At 45.1% G+C, this 15,467-nt stretch overlaps 1 protein-coding gene across 1 annotated transcript in view; it reads left to right on the forward strand.

The window, feature by feature from the left end:
- Positions 1-15,467, forward strand: part of LPIN1 (lipin 1) — an 80,056-nt gene that overhangs the window by 4,165 nt on the left and 60,424 nt on the right. The window contains exon 2 of the mRNA XM_074154073.1: positions 15,378-15,434. Within this exon, the coding sequence (XP_074010174.1) occupies positions 15,378-15,434 (57 nt within the window). The remainder of the gene's footprint in view (positions 1-15,377; positions 15,435-15,467) is intronic.

Raw genomic sequence — 15,467 nt, forward strand, 5'->3', positions numbered from 1 at the left:
GCCATTTGCTGAGCAGACCTCAGGCTTTTCAGAGGGCAGGACCTTCTTTCCCCCACGGTGGCCTTGTCCCTCAGGTCAGCAGCTGCAGCCCGGGGAGCAGGTGCCACCCGGTCGCAGCCCCTTGCTTCCATTTTGGAGGGCTGACACTTCAGTGACTGGAGGATGTATTTTTGCAAGGGTAAATAAGTCTCAGAGGTATTCGCCGCAGATCTGCTTTCCCTCAGCATCAAGCACGTGTACTGCCTTCCCACCTCCTGAAAAACAAGCAGCAAATGGAGCCCGGACCCTTCCCCGCGGCTCACCCCCACAGCTCCCAGAGCACCTCCTGGGGGACCTGACCGGAGACCGAGTCCTCTTGCATTTTATTTAGAGCGGATTGCGGGAGGTCAGCGATCCTTCTGTATTTGGTGATCGTGTCCCAGAGAGCCTGCCCTGTCTAAGTATAGATTTGAAAGTTCAGCCGAGTCCACGGGGACCAAAGGCTGTGAGGGCAGTAAGTGGCAGGCGAATAGTGTCAGGGCTGTCAGCTGCTTCGCCCCCCAGTTCCTGTCGCCTACGCTGCCTTTGCATGATAACCTTTCTCTGCATGGTGAGTAATGCTTTAATAACACTTACTTATCTCATGCTGCTGTAAATGCAAGCGGAGTACTAACCTCTCCGTTGCCAGTTCTCCTACTCCTTGCAGTGGGTTGTGACAGCTGAACCTCACCTGGAGCAGGAGTTTGCACCACGTCAAGGGCACGGTGCCCAGGGCCTTGGTCAGCCCAGGGGTGAGCTTCACAGCCCTGACCGAGCAGCTGAGCAAAACCTACACTGAGAGCTGGGCTGCAAGCGTAAAACACTCCTTAAAATGGAGCACATAAGAAAAAAACAGTCCAAACAGGCAGAAAGCACAAACACATCTCCGAGAACCAGGGCTGCCTTAAAATCTGAGATTCCTGGAAGCAGCGATACGTATTTGTTTCCTGCTACCCACTTTCAGATGCTTGCATTTAAAAATTTATCAAGCTTTTACCAGTCACGGCGAAGGTTAAAACTTTTTTCCATTTTTACCAGTCCCCTGTCTCTGGGAGATAAGAAAAAGCTTCCTGAAAAGCAGCAGAAGTCTGTCTGGTGCTTACACTGCAGGATCCCAAAGAGCTTCTACTCCAAACCAACCAGCAGATAAGGACTGGGTTGTCATCAGCTGAGCGTTTCCCACCGCTGTCACTCAGGGAGCCATGAGGCTGCAGGTGCCATAATGGGTTGCGCACGAAAAGGGACCATTGTGTTGGCACCCCAGAACATGTGTCCTCTTGTTTTAATGGGCACAAGCTGGGGAGAGCATCAGAGAAGAGCATTCATGGCAAAATGCAGAACTGTCTTCTGCTTTGCTCAAAATTATATATAAGGAAAGGGAAGCAAATGGTCTTGTGGAGCTAAAAATAGTTAAGAAATTGCAAACTGAGCTGCACATGTCATAGAATGGTTTGGGTTGGAAGGGTCCTTAAAGATCATCTAGTTCCAAACCCCCTGCCATGGGCAGGGACACCTCCCACTAGAGCAGGTTGCTCAAAGCCCCATCCAGCCTGGTCTTGAACACTTCCAGGGATGGGGCAGCCACAGCTTCTCTGGGCAACCTGTTCCAGTGCCTCACCACCCTCACAGTAAAGTATTTCTTTCTAGTATCTAATCTAAATCTCCCCTCTTTCAGTTTAAAACTGTTACCCCTTGTCCTATTGCTGCACTCCCTGATAAAGAGTCCTTCCCCATCTCTCCTGACATCACCCTCACAGGAAAATTGGCCACCATTTTTCTGAGAGATTACCAGTATAATGTCATATATATAAGTGCAAAAGGAAAAAGAAGTTCCTGAAACCATTTCTCGTTTAACCTATGGTCTGTTTTGGTCCAGCTGAAGCCGGTACCTTCCACTGCACCTTCACTGCCAGCCCCGAGCTGTCTGTACGCCTGCGCTGCTGCCCGTCGTTGCTGTATTGGGATGGTTTCCCTGCAAAGCTGACAGCAAAGGAGAGTCTCTGGTCAGCTTTGCATTGCCTCCCGTAGGGGTCTGAGACTCCCCCCCCGGGGGCAGGAATTTTGTGTGCTTGCGCATGAGTTTTGTTTAGGTTTCAGCGACTGAAATTCTGGGACACCGCCATGGTGCTCAGGGAGAGGAGTCAAGAGCCTGTTTGTCCCTCAGCAGTACCGCTTAGAAGTTATAACGCTCTAAATCTTCACCAAGTGGCAAGCTGTGGTTTTTATCTTTACTGTCTCTCAGGAAGTTCATCATCAAAACCACAGACCAGAGCACAAAAGGGCAATCATTTACTCGAACACAACAGGCGCTATATTACAGACACTCCTACCAGCGCCCATTCACCATAAATTCTCCATCCTTCCTTCAGAAAGGCCAAGAAGAAAACACTTGATGGAGGGATTTATGTGGTTTCTATATTCTCTCGCCCTCTCTTCTTTTTTTCCCTTCTGTCTCCTGAATTTCACAAAAGCCTTTTGGATTAATGCTGGTTTTGTGGCGTCGCTGCTGAGCTGCACTGCTATAGTGGGTGAGCAAATTGTCCTTTGCCCAGCAGAGACGGGGAATACAAGGGATGAAGGGATTCAATGGCTGCTCCCCAGCAGGAGGGGCCAGGAAGCAGCCCCCTTTCATAACAGCCTGAGCAAACAAGAAAAACTGCAAAAAGAAAGAGGCTGAACACGGAGGCTGGTCTAAAAAACCTTTTTTATTCAGACACGGTCTCCCTCTGAAGCCATTTGTAGCAATCATCTAAGGGTGACCCCCCTCAGAGGTGTAAGATTTTGCAGGATTAATCTAGAAATTAATCCAGTGCCCAGAATATCACTGCTTTTCTCTGCTCCTTCTTTACTTCTTCAGTGGCAAAAGCTGGGAACTTGGAGCCTTTGAGCTAAGTGGTAGATATCTGATGCACGGATCAGGTGAATAGTTTTAACATTTTTAAATGCAGAGCCAGTGGTGTGTCTGCGTAGCCACAGAGCCAGAAAATATGCTCTTTGTCTAACCCAATCCTATAGTTTCTGTTTCAGTTCATTAATTTAGTAACGCTATTGTCTTTCAGGACAAAATACCCACGTTGCAAAACTCTGTAAGATGGAAAATAATTAGTGAGAATAGCTGTTTCATGAAGACAATTTGCTAGAATTCCCTCAAGCCTTTCCGGGCTACAAAGTATCCTAAAGTGAAATAAATATTTTCCAACGATTTTTCATGCACAAGTTGCAAATCCCAGTTGTCCCCCTTTCTGCTTTGGCAGCAGTTGTGTTGCTCCCAAAAGGCCTTTAAAGTGGAGGATTTCTGAGCCAAAAGTGACCCCCAGCGGTCACACACATTATTTATGGCCGATGCCTGGTATTCATCTTCTGCTTGTTAGGAACGAGGCAATGTGATAATTAACAGCCTGCAGGGCAACCACAGTCAATTAATATCCTTATATCCCTTATATCCAGATATTTTGTGTACCTCCTAACCGGTATGAAAGGTTTTCTTTTATTTACTTTTACGGCTCAGGGGTGGTTTTTCTGCGTTGTGCCGGGGTAAAAGGCACCATTCTCTTTGCTCGCTCTCTGCACGTAGCGCAGCTTTGATGCTAATGTACTCCATACAGCAAGCTGCTATGGGACAGAGGTGACCTTTTAAAGAACAAATAATATATCATCAAGCATATCAAGGTGAATTTGCACTTGCACAAGCAATTAGGAGTTCTGCATAGCTTTGCTAATAAAATCATTAATTTTCCTTTAAAATCTGGAAATCATGATGGATTGCCCTACCTTTTCCTAAGCGTTTTAGGAGCCCATGGACTCATTGTTTCTCGGATGCTTCAAGGCAGAGAAATAGGAAGCAGAGGTACAAGTCAGGGCTTTGTGGGATCTCCATCCCAGTAAATATCTCTGAGAAATCTCTAGAGTTCAGGGATCTCCTTTCATCATAACTGTCTGAGCACCCCCAGTGTGCCAGCTTCTGCCTAGAGGTTTTTATGAATCAAAGACCTCTGCAGGAGGCTTCTATGCAGAGGGACACTTAGAAAATTCAATGGGAATATATTGTTTAATAAATAAATAAATAAATTGCAAGAAAAATTTGCATGAAAACTCTCTTGAAAAACAACAGTTTCCTTAATTTTTATTAGCCTAATTTAAAATAAAACAGATTAAACTTGAAGGAGAGTTTTCCCATAGGTATTTAAACGTCCTCTGTCTTTATACCCTTAGTTAAATTGGATTCCCTGGCCGAGTCCTGGCATTTTTGGAAGGTCAGTGGAAATGCAACAGTCACTGCAATTGACCTAATTTAAAGCAATACAGACATGACCTTTGGTAAAAAATGTTTGCGTACTCATAAATCCTTTCTCCTGGAAATTTTATGTTATGTTGTGTGTGCAAGAGAGGCCAAAACTCGAATATAAGTGAAGCAAGACTCGACTCTCAGCTAAGATTGACAAACGGACCAGAGCTCTTGGCCTCATCGGTGCTGGCCCGAGACAGGATGACGAAGCTGCTTTCCCTTGTGCTGCTGGACGAGTTTCAACGACCCACGGCAACTTTCTCAGTTGCTCCATCTGTTAAAAGGGGATTATGCTAATAACAACTTTTGAAAGATACTTTAAAATTCAGAGGCTGTGCTGTATATGAGGGCATAATGAATTTAATAAATAGATTATAAACACAATAATAATTTCACATACCCCCATGTAAAAAGTAACATTAAGTGAAGTTAAAATGACGAAAGAAGGAAGTCTGCTTTATTTTTTATTTCATCTGTCCCTTCTTCTCCCCTCCAGCAACTGTACTAGACTTGTAAAGTAGGAATCCACAAAGATGGCCACAGAACATTTCTGCAGCAACACATTTGGATATAAACTGTGCCATAAAGCTTAAAATTAATATACCTTCTCTCTCTCTCTCTTTCTTTTTTTCCCCCTAGGGTAGTAAGTTGTGGATAGTCAGGCCCTAATGGTATGGCTGAGAATTCCTATAACTCTTATTTATGTGACTAGTTCACTGATTTTTATATTCTTCCTCCTATTTTAAGCTCTACACAAATCTCAGTAGATCAGGAAACAGCACAGAGAAGAAAGCTGTGTTAGGGCCTGGGAAACACAAAGAAGACGGATGGTAGAAGGGGAATGGCATTTTATCTTGGCGTAACTGCGACAGACAAAAAGGTGGTTTATTAATAGGGGTTTGGCAGACATTCTGTACCAACGCTGAATGACTGCAAGAAAAAGCCCGAAGCAGGTGTCCAGTTTCCTGCTGGCAGATGTCCCTAATGGGTGACAGGTTAGTGCGGCCCGAGAGGCAACGGTCAAGTTTCCTGACTCTTTTCTCAGCAGTTCTGGGCAGCTGGGGAGGAGAGGGAGGTTTCTGTGATGGTTGAGACACTATGAAACCATTCTGGACTAAGTTTTAACCCAGTGCTCACTGCAGGACCCAGATACTTAGCTTTTGCATGGGTTGGGACCTTTTCCTGTAGCCTGTAAGTAGGAAAGAACTACTAGTGGGACAACCTGAGGGGATGGAGCCAGGTTTGGAAGAAAGGCTGGGCAGAGATGGGGGGGTTAACGGCAAGAGTGAATTGGAGTCAGGGGGTGAGGGATGACAGATCCAAAGGGATGGGGGCACTGGCTGGTGGGGAAAAGGTTTCCCTTCCACAGAGCACCCATGTAAGATTTATGCAAGAGCTGGGCTGCACCCAGCCCAGCAAAGATCTCCTTCCTCCTTCTGGCAGGAGCTGGAGAGAGCCTTCAGCCTCCACTGAGGAGAGCTGCCAAAGGCCATCAGCCTTTAGCCCTTCCTCGCATGGCATCTGGGACAGCACCCTCAATCCCAACCACTCCTGGAATTCCCACAGGTTCCCTGGGGCTTCCCCCCTCCTGCTTTCCCATGGACTCATTCCATCTCCACTCACATCAGACGCAGTGAAATAGGATGCTGCAGTTTTTTTTTTTTACCGCATTTGTGCTCAGTGGAAGGAGAGGGACGTCCCTACAGAAGGGCTCATTTCTCCAACTAAATAAAGACAACAACCGTGTTGGAGTAAATCAATCCTTGAAATCATCTCTACCTCTCCACTGCCTCCAGAGGGAACTGTAAGCTCATTTCGGCTTAGGCTCCAGCTAAGGTCAGGGAAGATTCTACTCGTTTGGGATCTGCAGGATATTTACACATGGGAGAGGCAGTTCCTCGCTTTAACTGGCTTCTGCCAGTTGACAGCTACTGAGAAACGGTGGCCTTATTGGCTTGGCAGTGCCGGCGGTTTATTTTCTGCTTTGTAAAAGGCCTTTATAAATCCCCAGACAAGCATCACTGAAAGCAGGACATGGGGAGTGCTGGAGCAGACATACCTCCTGACCACTCGCCAGCCTCGTGGCGGCCGGGCAGCGTGTCCCTCACCCTGCCGTACACATCAAGCAAAGTTTTCAGCTCATCCTACGCTGCCTACATCCATCCGTCCGAATGCAGGAGTACCCTTAACATCCAACATACTCAATAAAAATGATTCACAAAACAGAACTCTGAAAACCCTGATTTCACTTCTGGGGAAGACCATTCCCGTGCAGGTAACAGAAATACCAGTCAGGATCCTCCACTGCCAGAGGTGTATCTCTGATGTCCTCGGTTGTGTCGCTGGACTCTGGGAGAAGTTTGTGACTCAGGTCTTGAGACCTGTCTCTCCATATTTTTCTTATGGTACAAATCCAGAAAACGGAGAGTCCTAAAACATTCCTGAGGGCACCTGGTTGTTGCTCTATCAATCCAGCGCTGCTTCACTACCATCCGAGCAGCAACAGCATCTTTGGGAGTGTAAAATAAACACCCGTAGTTAGTGTTAGGACCTGGTGCTCTGTTCTGGGGTCAGCCAGCCCCGTGTGGAGCATCCACTGTAACGCAGATCTGTAAACCTTCACCCATAGCATTACGCTGCCTGGGGAAAAACCCTGTGACATTTAACCAAAGAGAGTGACAGATGTCAGGCCACTGATCCCGGTTTAGGCAAAATACTGAGAGAAGTAGGAGGAGAGGCAGGGAACCTCTGAAAGTGTGATATTGTGAAGAATTTCAAAGCCAATCCAATTATTTTAGTATTAATTAAAGCCCGGTTAAGCTCAGGGGATTATTAACACATTTTAAAATATTTCTAAAGACTTTTAAAGCTTTCTGTACAAACAATTACTAGATTTTTGCCACAGGAATAATACGCCCCATTGCATTCTGTGATGCTTCTGCCCAAGAATTTGAGTCAAAAACCTCCTCTTGTTCTGCACGTGCTGTTTATCTACTACTCAGCAAAGCTGTAGCATACTTTGATTGGCTTTTATGACCGCCTCCTTCTTCCTAGAAATTGTCCTGAACAGTATGTAGTGTTAGTGAGAAAAACAAACCACGTGCAACGGAAGGCACACTTAGCTTTCCCCTCCTCCTTATTTTCTGACCTCCTGGATAAAATCCAGTAGGGAACTGCTTCCAAAGTCTATTTATGAACTTGTGTTTACTTTTACATATACGTAGTCTTCACTGCATGTGAGCCCTGCGTACTGACCCAAGGAACTCGGAAGCTTTGTGAACATTGAGAAATTCAGTTTCATAACTGGAGTCTGAGGTTGATCCTGTTTTCTCTATTTTCTATTTAAAAAGTAACCCAGAAGCAGAGCGAGGCGGGCTGTGCTGTGCAGCAGAGCACAGAAAGCCTGCGATAGTGCCAGCTGCAGTGGAAGTTTCCAAACTTCCTCACCCACCCCTCAGATGTAGGATTGTTTTTACTCTCCTGTTGTTTCCACTCCAGAAAGATGATCTTGGGACACAAGTTCTGTCCTCTCCGTATTACGGACATACTCGTGTTCTACAAAATGACCTAAACTTACTCCTTAAAAGGCTGTGGCTAGCAAATCCCTTTAAAAAATCTATGAAGACTGGATGTGAGACAACGATACATTTTTTCTGCAGTTAATAATGTGCACGTGAGGCCTTTAAGAGATTTTTAAGAGAGGTCTAAGATTTGACCTCATGAAAGATTTGAAAGAATCATAGCAAACCTATCTGTATTTTTTTTCCTACACGGACAGAGAAAAGTGGAAATAAACCCCATGCATATTTTAATTCACTTGCACTTTAATGCAGGCTTGTTACCACTCTCTCATACCTGTCCTGAAGCCATATCTTGAAACCTGATGTGCACGTTACTCTGTTTGTCCATGTGCTGGCTCTGGACTGTAAGTTACACAGAAGTACTGAGATAGCAGTGCTGACTCGAAGCAACCTCAGTCTGCGGCAGAATTTAATCTGCTCTGAATAAATTGTGTTCTGAGAGGAGGCTTACTACAAATCAATGGGCAGGGGGATGGGAAGCATCACCTGCAGTCTGAAATAGCTACAATACCCACAGGGAAGACCTCTGAGTAAAAGTCTACAGGCAAACAAAGCCAGTAAACAGAGAGAATAAAAAGCCCGGCTGATCTGTAAAGGTTGGCCCCAGGTGTGACCATCACCTCCCACTTGCTGCTGTGACATTTATGGCAGGCTACAGAGGCAGCTGCGTTAGACAAACGGACAAAGGGTTCAATTCACAACACGAAAGGCTCGTACAGCTTTTCAGCATGCAGCACCCAGTTTTGTGACTGTCATCTCCCTAGCCCCATCCCTACTCCTGAAACTCAGGCCCAGATTTACACAGAAAACAAATGGGATCCGGGAAACGCTCCTTTCCGAAAGCTCCCCACAAGCTCCTGTAAAGTATTTGTATGTAACCTACGGCAAAATGTACTAGCAAGTAAAAACACACACAAGCTGTGCCCGGTGTTATTCACAGAGCAGGCAGCAGCACCCGAGTTACAGCAGCTTTTACTCCCGAGTACTTCTGGGTGCCGCAGAGCCTGAGGATCCAGCCTGTGTCACAAACCCAGTTTCTCAAGCCTGTAAACCAGACTGCTCCCGGTCCAGCTCCGCTGCCGCACCTGTTTGACCAGAGTATGTCTGAACTAAGCCAAGAGCTTCTTAACAGCTCCTGACTATTTTTTTTTTCCTTCCTGAGGGACCTCTGTGCACACGACTAAGCCTGTGTCTGGTGTCTCGGAGTGAGTATCAGCGGGGCAGGGAGCACCTTCGTCTGTTCCCTACTTATCATGAAAGCCCCAAAGTTTCCAGATTGCTCATGGGTGCAAATCCCACATTCTGCCAGCTCTAGCTCTGAACTCCTCTGCCCCGTACATAACAGCGAGGGTCAGGATGACCCAAAGCTTGCCACGAGGGTCGTCTGGACCCAAAGCTTGTCGCAAGGACATGTATGGTGCAGACACCACCGCCACGCAGCTCCTCTACCCACCAGCTTTCTGCCCCTAACGGTGAGGAGGAGGCGGCAGTTGTTTTAACCCTCCTCTGGTGAAAGGCGTGTATGGCCTTCCTCAGTGGGCTGGTGGAGAGCTGCTGCCAGCAGCCGCCATTTCCAGGCGTGAGGCTGAGGCTGGCCTGTAAAGGGGAGGGCTGGGAGGCCCCCCGGGCCTGGAAAGGCCGAGGCCATGAGGGAGGGTGTGATGATGGGGTGATGTGGAAACATCACCTCATGAAACACCTTTTGGTAGCCTGGGGTAGTTCCTAAGAGGAACATTCCCAAGTGTGGTGTTAACTGCAGTCATTAAAATCTCCGCCAACAGCAAGCAGCAGGCGTGGCGGTGGGGCCACCGCCCCAGCCAATGGAGGCGCCACTCAAACACGCTCCTCCAGCAGAATGGTGGAGATGAGGAAACGGCCTTTATCAGCCGTCAATAGATGTGTCACAAGATTTTAGATAAACCGCTGATAATTTTCACCGTGACTAAGTGGGGTTAAGAAATGGGAGGAGCTCGGCAGAAAGAATTCAGACCTGGCCTGAGGCACCTGGACGGGTGTATTTCAAAGACCTGCACTGGAATCTCACGTGTTAAACCCAGTGCTGAGACGTACTCAAAGAGGTGCCTGGCCAAATAATTTAGCTGCTGTGTAGTGATCCTCCTACCTTTGCTCAAACTCACTTTTAAATGTGGTTATCAAACCACCGTGCCTCGGCTGCAGACTGCAGCAGTCCTGCAGTTCCTCTTCTCCCACGGACGCTTAGCAAGAAGACTGAAGCCCCAGGACAGAAATGCCATGGATGCTGGGTTATTAAAAAGCATTCGGCATAGGTCTAGATTTTAAAATAATTTAGGAATAATTTAGGTAGTGCAAAATGCAGCTATCTGTATTTTCAGCAGTGATGGGACAGGGAGAACATTGTGCTGGTGCTGGAGAAGCTGCCCCGTGCTGTCCCTGGAGCAATGCAGGCTGTGAAGGCTGGCAAGTGAGGAGGCTCCAAGCTGCTTGGGATCTTCCCGCCCTGTGCCTGTGATTCTCTCTCCATGTGATGCCTTGGGACCCCAGAGCTACCAGAATGCTTGAGCAGAATGGCTCCTTTGACTTGAAAGCAATGATGCAGGCCAAGTCTGAGCGAGGTGATAAAACAGAACTGCTTTTTTGTTGGGCCTCCTCCACTTCATATGATAAAGCTTCACTGTGGTTTTCATGTTGCAAAGTACTTAAGGTACTACAGAGAAAATGTAAGTCACCTCCGGCCATCAGAGGTGGGTCTTATAATTGTTTTCTAAAATCACGTGCTCCTCCAGGGAAGAAATAGGATGTTTCTCTGGTATTAGCACCAACAAAGCACACATACGGCATGTACTTAACCACATTAAGAGGCATGATTACTGTAGGAACCAGAGTTAAATTATCTGAGTAATTCACAAATGAGTAATTTTGTTTACAACATCTGTTGCATCATTGTGATGAGTTAAACACCAGTCAGGTGATGTCGTGTGACTGAGTCGGAAGTTTGAGACAGAAGAGGCTCTTAGATCACCCAGTCCATCCTTTGGCTAAACTGCCAGTGCTCGTTTCTGCATTATCTTCTTCGTCAGATTCAAAACATTTCATGTAACAGAGTTTTCCCCACCAGTTTCTGAATTTTTTCCACTGTGAGATCTCATAGCTAGGAGAGAGCTCCTGAAAATGCAGCCTCATTCTGCTGTGTCACTTTATCACAGAATAATAGAATACAAGGCTGGAGCAGACTCAGAGATCATCCGGTCCATTTCTATGCCTACAGGCAAATCCAACTGTAATTAAAACATTCTGACAAATGCGTGTTCAGCCTGCTCTGACAGATGTCAGCCTCTTCCGGCAAGCCATACCAGAGCTTGTCTTTTCCTGGTATTATAAAGTCTTCCTAATGCCTAAATGTTTCCTGTTGCATTTCATGCTCACTGCATCTCCATATCTCTCCCAAGGAGACATGGATTACAGATACCACCTTTTCATTTTTTCCTTGCAATATTTCTGTATAGGATATATTTTTCGCTCTAGTGAGAGTATGAAGTACAGACTAATCTGCTCTCCTGCAGAGAGCATGCCATAATACCTGTTATCTCTGAATCTTCTCTTGTTTTACTCCATCTTCTATCAGCTAAAAGAAATCTCTTAATTCTTAAATGCTTCATATTTAGCTGGGAGAAGTCCAGCTTGGCTTAATGCTGCCAGACTGACCAAGATCGGGTCATGAAGCCTCTCTCTGGGGGTTAAAAGGCAAATTTTGCTTTGCACCACATTTTTCTTACAAATATTAATGAATTTACCCTGACATCATAGGATATTATTCCTGTTAGACACCAGGAGAACCGAGCATCAGGGCTTGTGATACATCCACCCTCCTGGAAGGAAGAAAGCTCAGGTAGCTCCACAGGATATCTGGATCTCTCGGCTACACTGGTGCTAGTGAACTAAACAGTGACAGTGCCTGTCCTCCGGCTTTGATGCTACCTGCTGTGATCTAGTCACCTCCATGCTATTAAGTTCCTTCAACCCTCAAAACCGGTTGGCCCCATTCAGATGCCTTGTTGGAAATGCTCTGTGCTCATTCCCAGGCTGGGAGCTATCTGGGCTGCAGCTGTGCCAAGCGCTGATCTTCCAGCGTCAGGGCACAGACCAGAGTGTCCCAGCGCCTCCTCCTGTGCCCTGACTGTTCAGTTTTCTTGTACAGGAATAGCCCTTGTGTCCTATTTCACCAGCTTAAGTGCAAGGTCATCTTTTTCCTACGTTAGCTTTGTTCTCTAAGGTCAGCAGGGTGACTGCAGAGACCAGCACAGCTGAAAAAAAGATTTGATGCATTGTGTCTGTTTTAAAATAATTTTTACTCAGGTCACTTTGCATTTCCAAGCCCACTAAATAGGAAAGGCAGCCAGTTGATTTGTAACAGTCACTCTAAACAATGGGCAAAGTATCATTCAATAAATACTAGATTTTACCATTAGTTGCAGGACTGAATGAAAGCTCCTTAGGGTTGTTTTTCAAATCCAAGCAGGAGCAAAGATTGGACAACTCTAAAGATCAAATACTTAACTGCAACATTAACTGTACTTTTAAACTGCTGGCAGGGATCCTGGAGAGTCGCGTGGTTGTTACACCAGTACACAAAGAATGTTTTACAGGACCGTCTCTGATCACTGTTTTTCAGAGGAACTGAATGCGCAGGCAGCAGCACTATTGTACAATTACCAACTCTGTTGCAACACACTGTTGACTTTTCTGCTAATGAAACGTACTGTTTTCCTGTGGCAGTTCCTATTATTGCGTTTCTGAGATTTATTTATTTAATCATGGATGTGTTTTATCAGAAACTTTGATTGTTTTTAAGAAATAAAGAGAAGGAAAGGGAGAGGGAGGGAACAAAAGTGAGGGAAAGAAAGAAAGAGACAGAAAGAAGGAGAAAGAAACACAAAGAAAAAGAAAGAGGGGGTCAGTTTAATCCTTTTAGGAATATAGATATTTGAAAAGACACCTACTCATATGAGCAGTTTTCTAGCCGGATGGGCTCCAGGTAGGGGAAAGAGGAAGAAGGGATGAATTAAGACAGAAAACCTTTGATCCACTCTGCCAACATGTCCCTGATGTTTGGAGTAAGAAGGTGGCACCTCATTGTGCAGTGCCTGCCTTCACAGCCGCTCCTTCCAACCCAAAGCAGCTGTTCTGGACCCAGCTGTGTGCACAGCTGGCAGATTGGTACCCTCATTGGTTCTTGTCTTGCACATCTGATTTCCTTTGGGAAATCCAGAGGCTACAGCCAAACTGTGGGGCAGGCATTTTCTGGGGAATGAACCCAGTTGTTCCCCAAACGCTGCATCCAGCCAGCATATCTGGGTTTCCTTCTCACATGGTCAAGGCCTGGGAGGTGCAAGTGCTCCTAGAATTCAAAAAGTGACAAAGACTAAAGATATACACTGAGACCCACCCCCCAGACTGTGTAAAATGTACACCCTATGTATTTTATCTGCATCAGAAATACAAACATCAAGTACATAAACACTTACTGTGAATTTGATATGATATTTCATGTTCTAAATATTTAATGTTATCCCTGAGCAGTCAACTGCTACGATATCTTCAAGCCGCCATCTTGGTCAACAAAGCAGCAAAATGCATTTTAAACCCAAACAGGCACATACAACAGGAAAATGTAATTATATTAACCCCAGCATTTGCATACAACACACATCTATATTTCAATCAATAATTTAGCCTGCAAGAGTATTTCTGTTCATTTAATTATTGGTGCAATAATGCCAGTATTTTTGTTCTGCTTCTGATAATACAAAGAAAGGACAGGATTGCTAAAACAATGGGCCATACGGAAAGAGATCTGTTTCTAATTCCGATGCTAGGCTTCCTTTGCAACGACAGAGTAAGTCATTCAATCAGGGTGTATCTCAGTTTCTTCATTTGGAAAATGGAATTAATAATACCTCCTGGCTCATAAGGTTGTTGAGAGACTTGTAAATTGTGTTTGAATAGTGTGGTGCAATCCCTAATGGAATGCTCAAGTGCAAAGTATTATTGTGAACAGAGAAGGGCTCTGGGTCAGGCCTCTGTTGTCTTCTCCTGATGGTACCACCTCAAACTTACTTTTCACGTCACCCATACGAAATGTTATTCTAATTATATATATAACAGAGTGTATGAGTGAGTGTAATGAACAGTAATGGAACCCTTAAGATCTGCACCTACCAGAATTGGGGGAATTTATTTCTGTAATGCCTGTTTTTCTATTTTTTATTCCTCCTTATTTGCTGTTTCACTACTTGTATTTAAATGAGAGAGAGTTCAGAAAAGGGATCATTTCATGCCCTTTCTATTTGCTCAGTAAGATTGCACAAAGTCCTCTGGTTGTCATAAAACTTGAGAATGATAAAGAGTAGAATAAGTTTGTTTTTTTCTGGTGAGCATTTGTGCTTGAAAAATCTTGAGATTTGAATATGAGGGAATAGGAATGTTTTCAGAACACACATCACCAGCAAACCTGGCCATATTTGAATGTTATTTTTTCTATACACTAAAGGGAAATCCTTCAAATAATTTGTTTATATCATCACATTTATCAATCCTGTAGAATTAGTCCTTTCAGTGTAAAAATTCACTATGGAATGAAAAATAGTATAAAATGCAGTACAGAATTTCTTTTCAATAACTTTTCCTTTTATTTAAAACATGAATCCCATCATCCCCAGCAACACTGGAAGCTCACCCTTTTTACTAGGTATTCATTTATTTCAATGTGTCTTGCAGCTGTAGCTTCTTGAAAAATGAAGCCATTATTTAGTCCTGCTTCTGTGTATGCAGAGAGAGGTTTGTCACAGTAATTGTGTGCCACCTCAGCTTTGGGGCTCTGACTCTGAAAGTACAGCCACTCTGTTGAGGCTCCTGTGCTGCCTGTCAGGAGGGGACTACTCGGGGAATAAAGTCTTGGCTCTGCTAAGCAGCCCCTGAGATCCAGGTTGCCTCAAAGGGGCTGAAATGTGCTCTTCTTGTCCTACAGAATTCCTTTTCCTGTCCTACTGGGTACTGGAGGTCTTCCTGTACCATGAACAGATCTAGGGATGCTGCCATATGAAAAGATCTTTTCCCTAAGCAGCAGGATTGGATTACAGCTCTGCCTCTGGCCTTTACATTGGGCATCCCCATTCCGCAAAAGAATAAACAGAGCTTGTTGTGGTCCATGCTTCTTCAGTGCTCACAGGGATCTGCTGCTTCCAAGCTGTCTCTGGCTGATAATACAGATCCTACTAGCAGAGGATTACATTCTTCTGCAAAACCCCTGAAAACTGAGATGGTGGAAAGAGGGAACTGAGAACATCTCTAAGTAGAGATACGAAGTGAGAATGACACCAGGGCAAGGTGGAATCACAGGAGAGGTATTCATTAGAGCAGCTGGGTTTCAGGGGCCATAACTGAGGCTTGGATACTGTAACTTCTGTGCATAGTTAATTAACTGATTATTCCTCATTATTCTTTGTTTCTTTCAGATTCCATTGATGAAAGATCCCGGTTGGATTCGAAACGTCTGGACTCGCAATCTAAATGTAGGAATTTAATTGCTCATTTGCCTTTTAACT

Source organism: Numenius arquata, chromosome 9, assembly GCF_964106895.1.
Source record: "Numenius arquata chromosome 9, bNumArq3.hap1.1, whole genome shotgun sequence".
Classification (NCBI taxonomy): Eukaryota; Metazoa; Chordata; class Aves; order Charadriiformes; family Scolopacidae; genus Numenius; species Numenius arquata.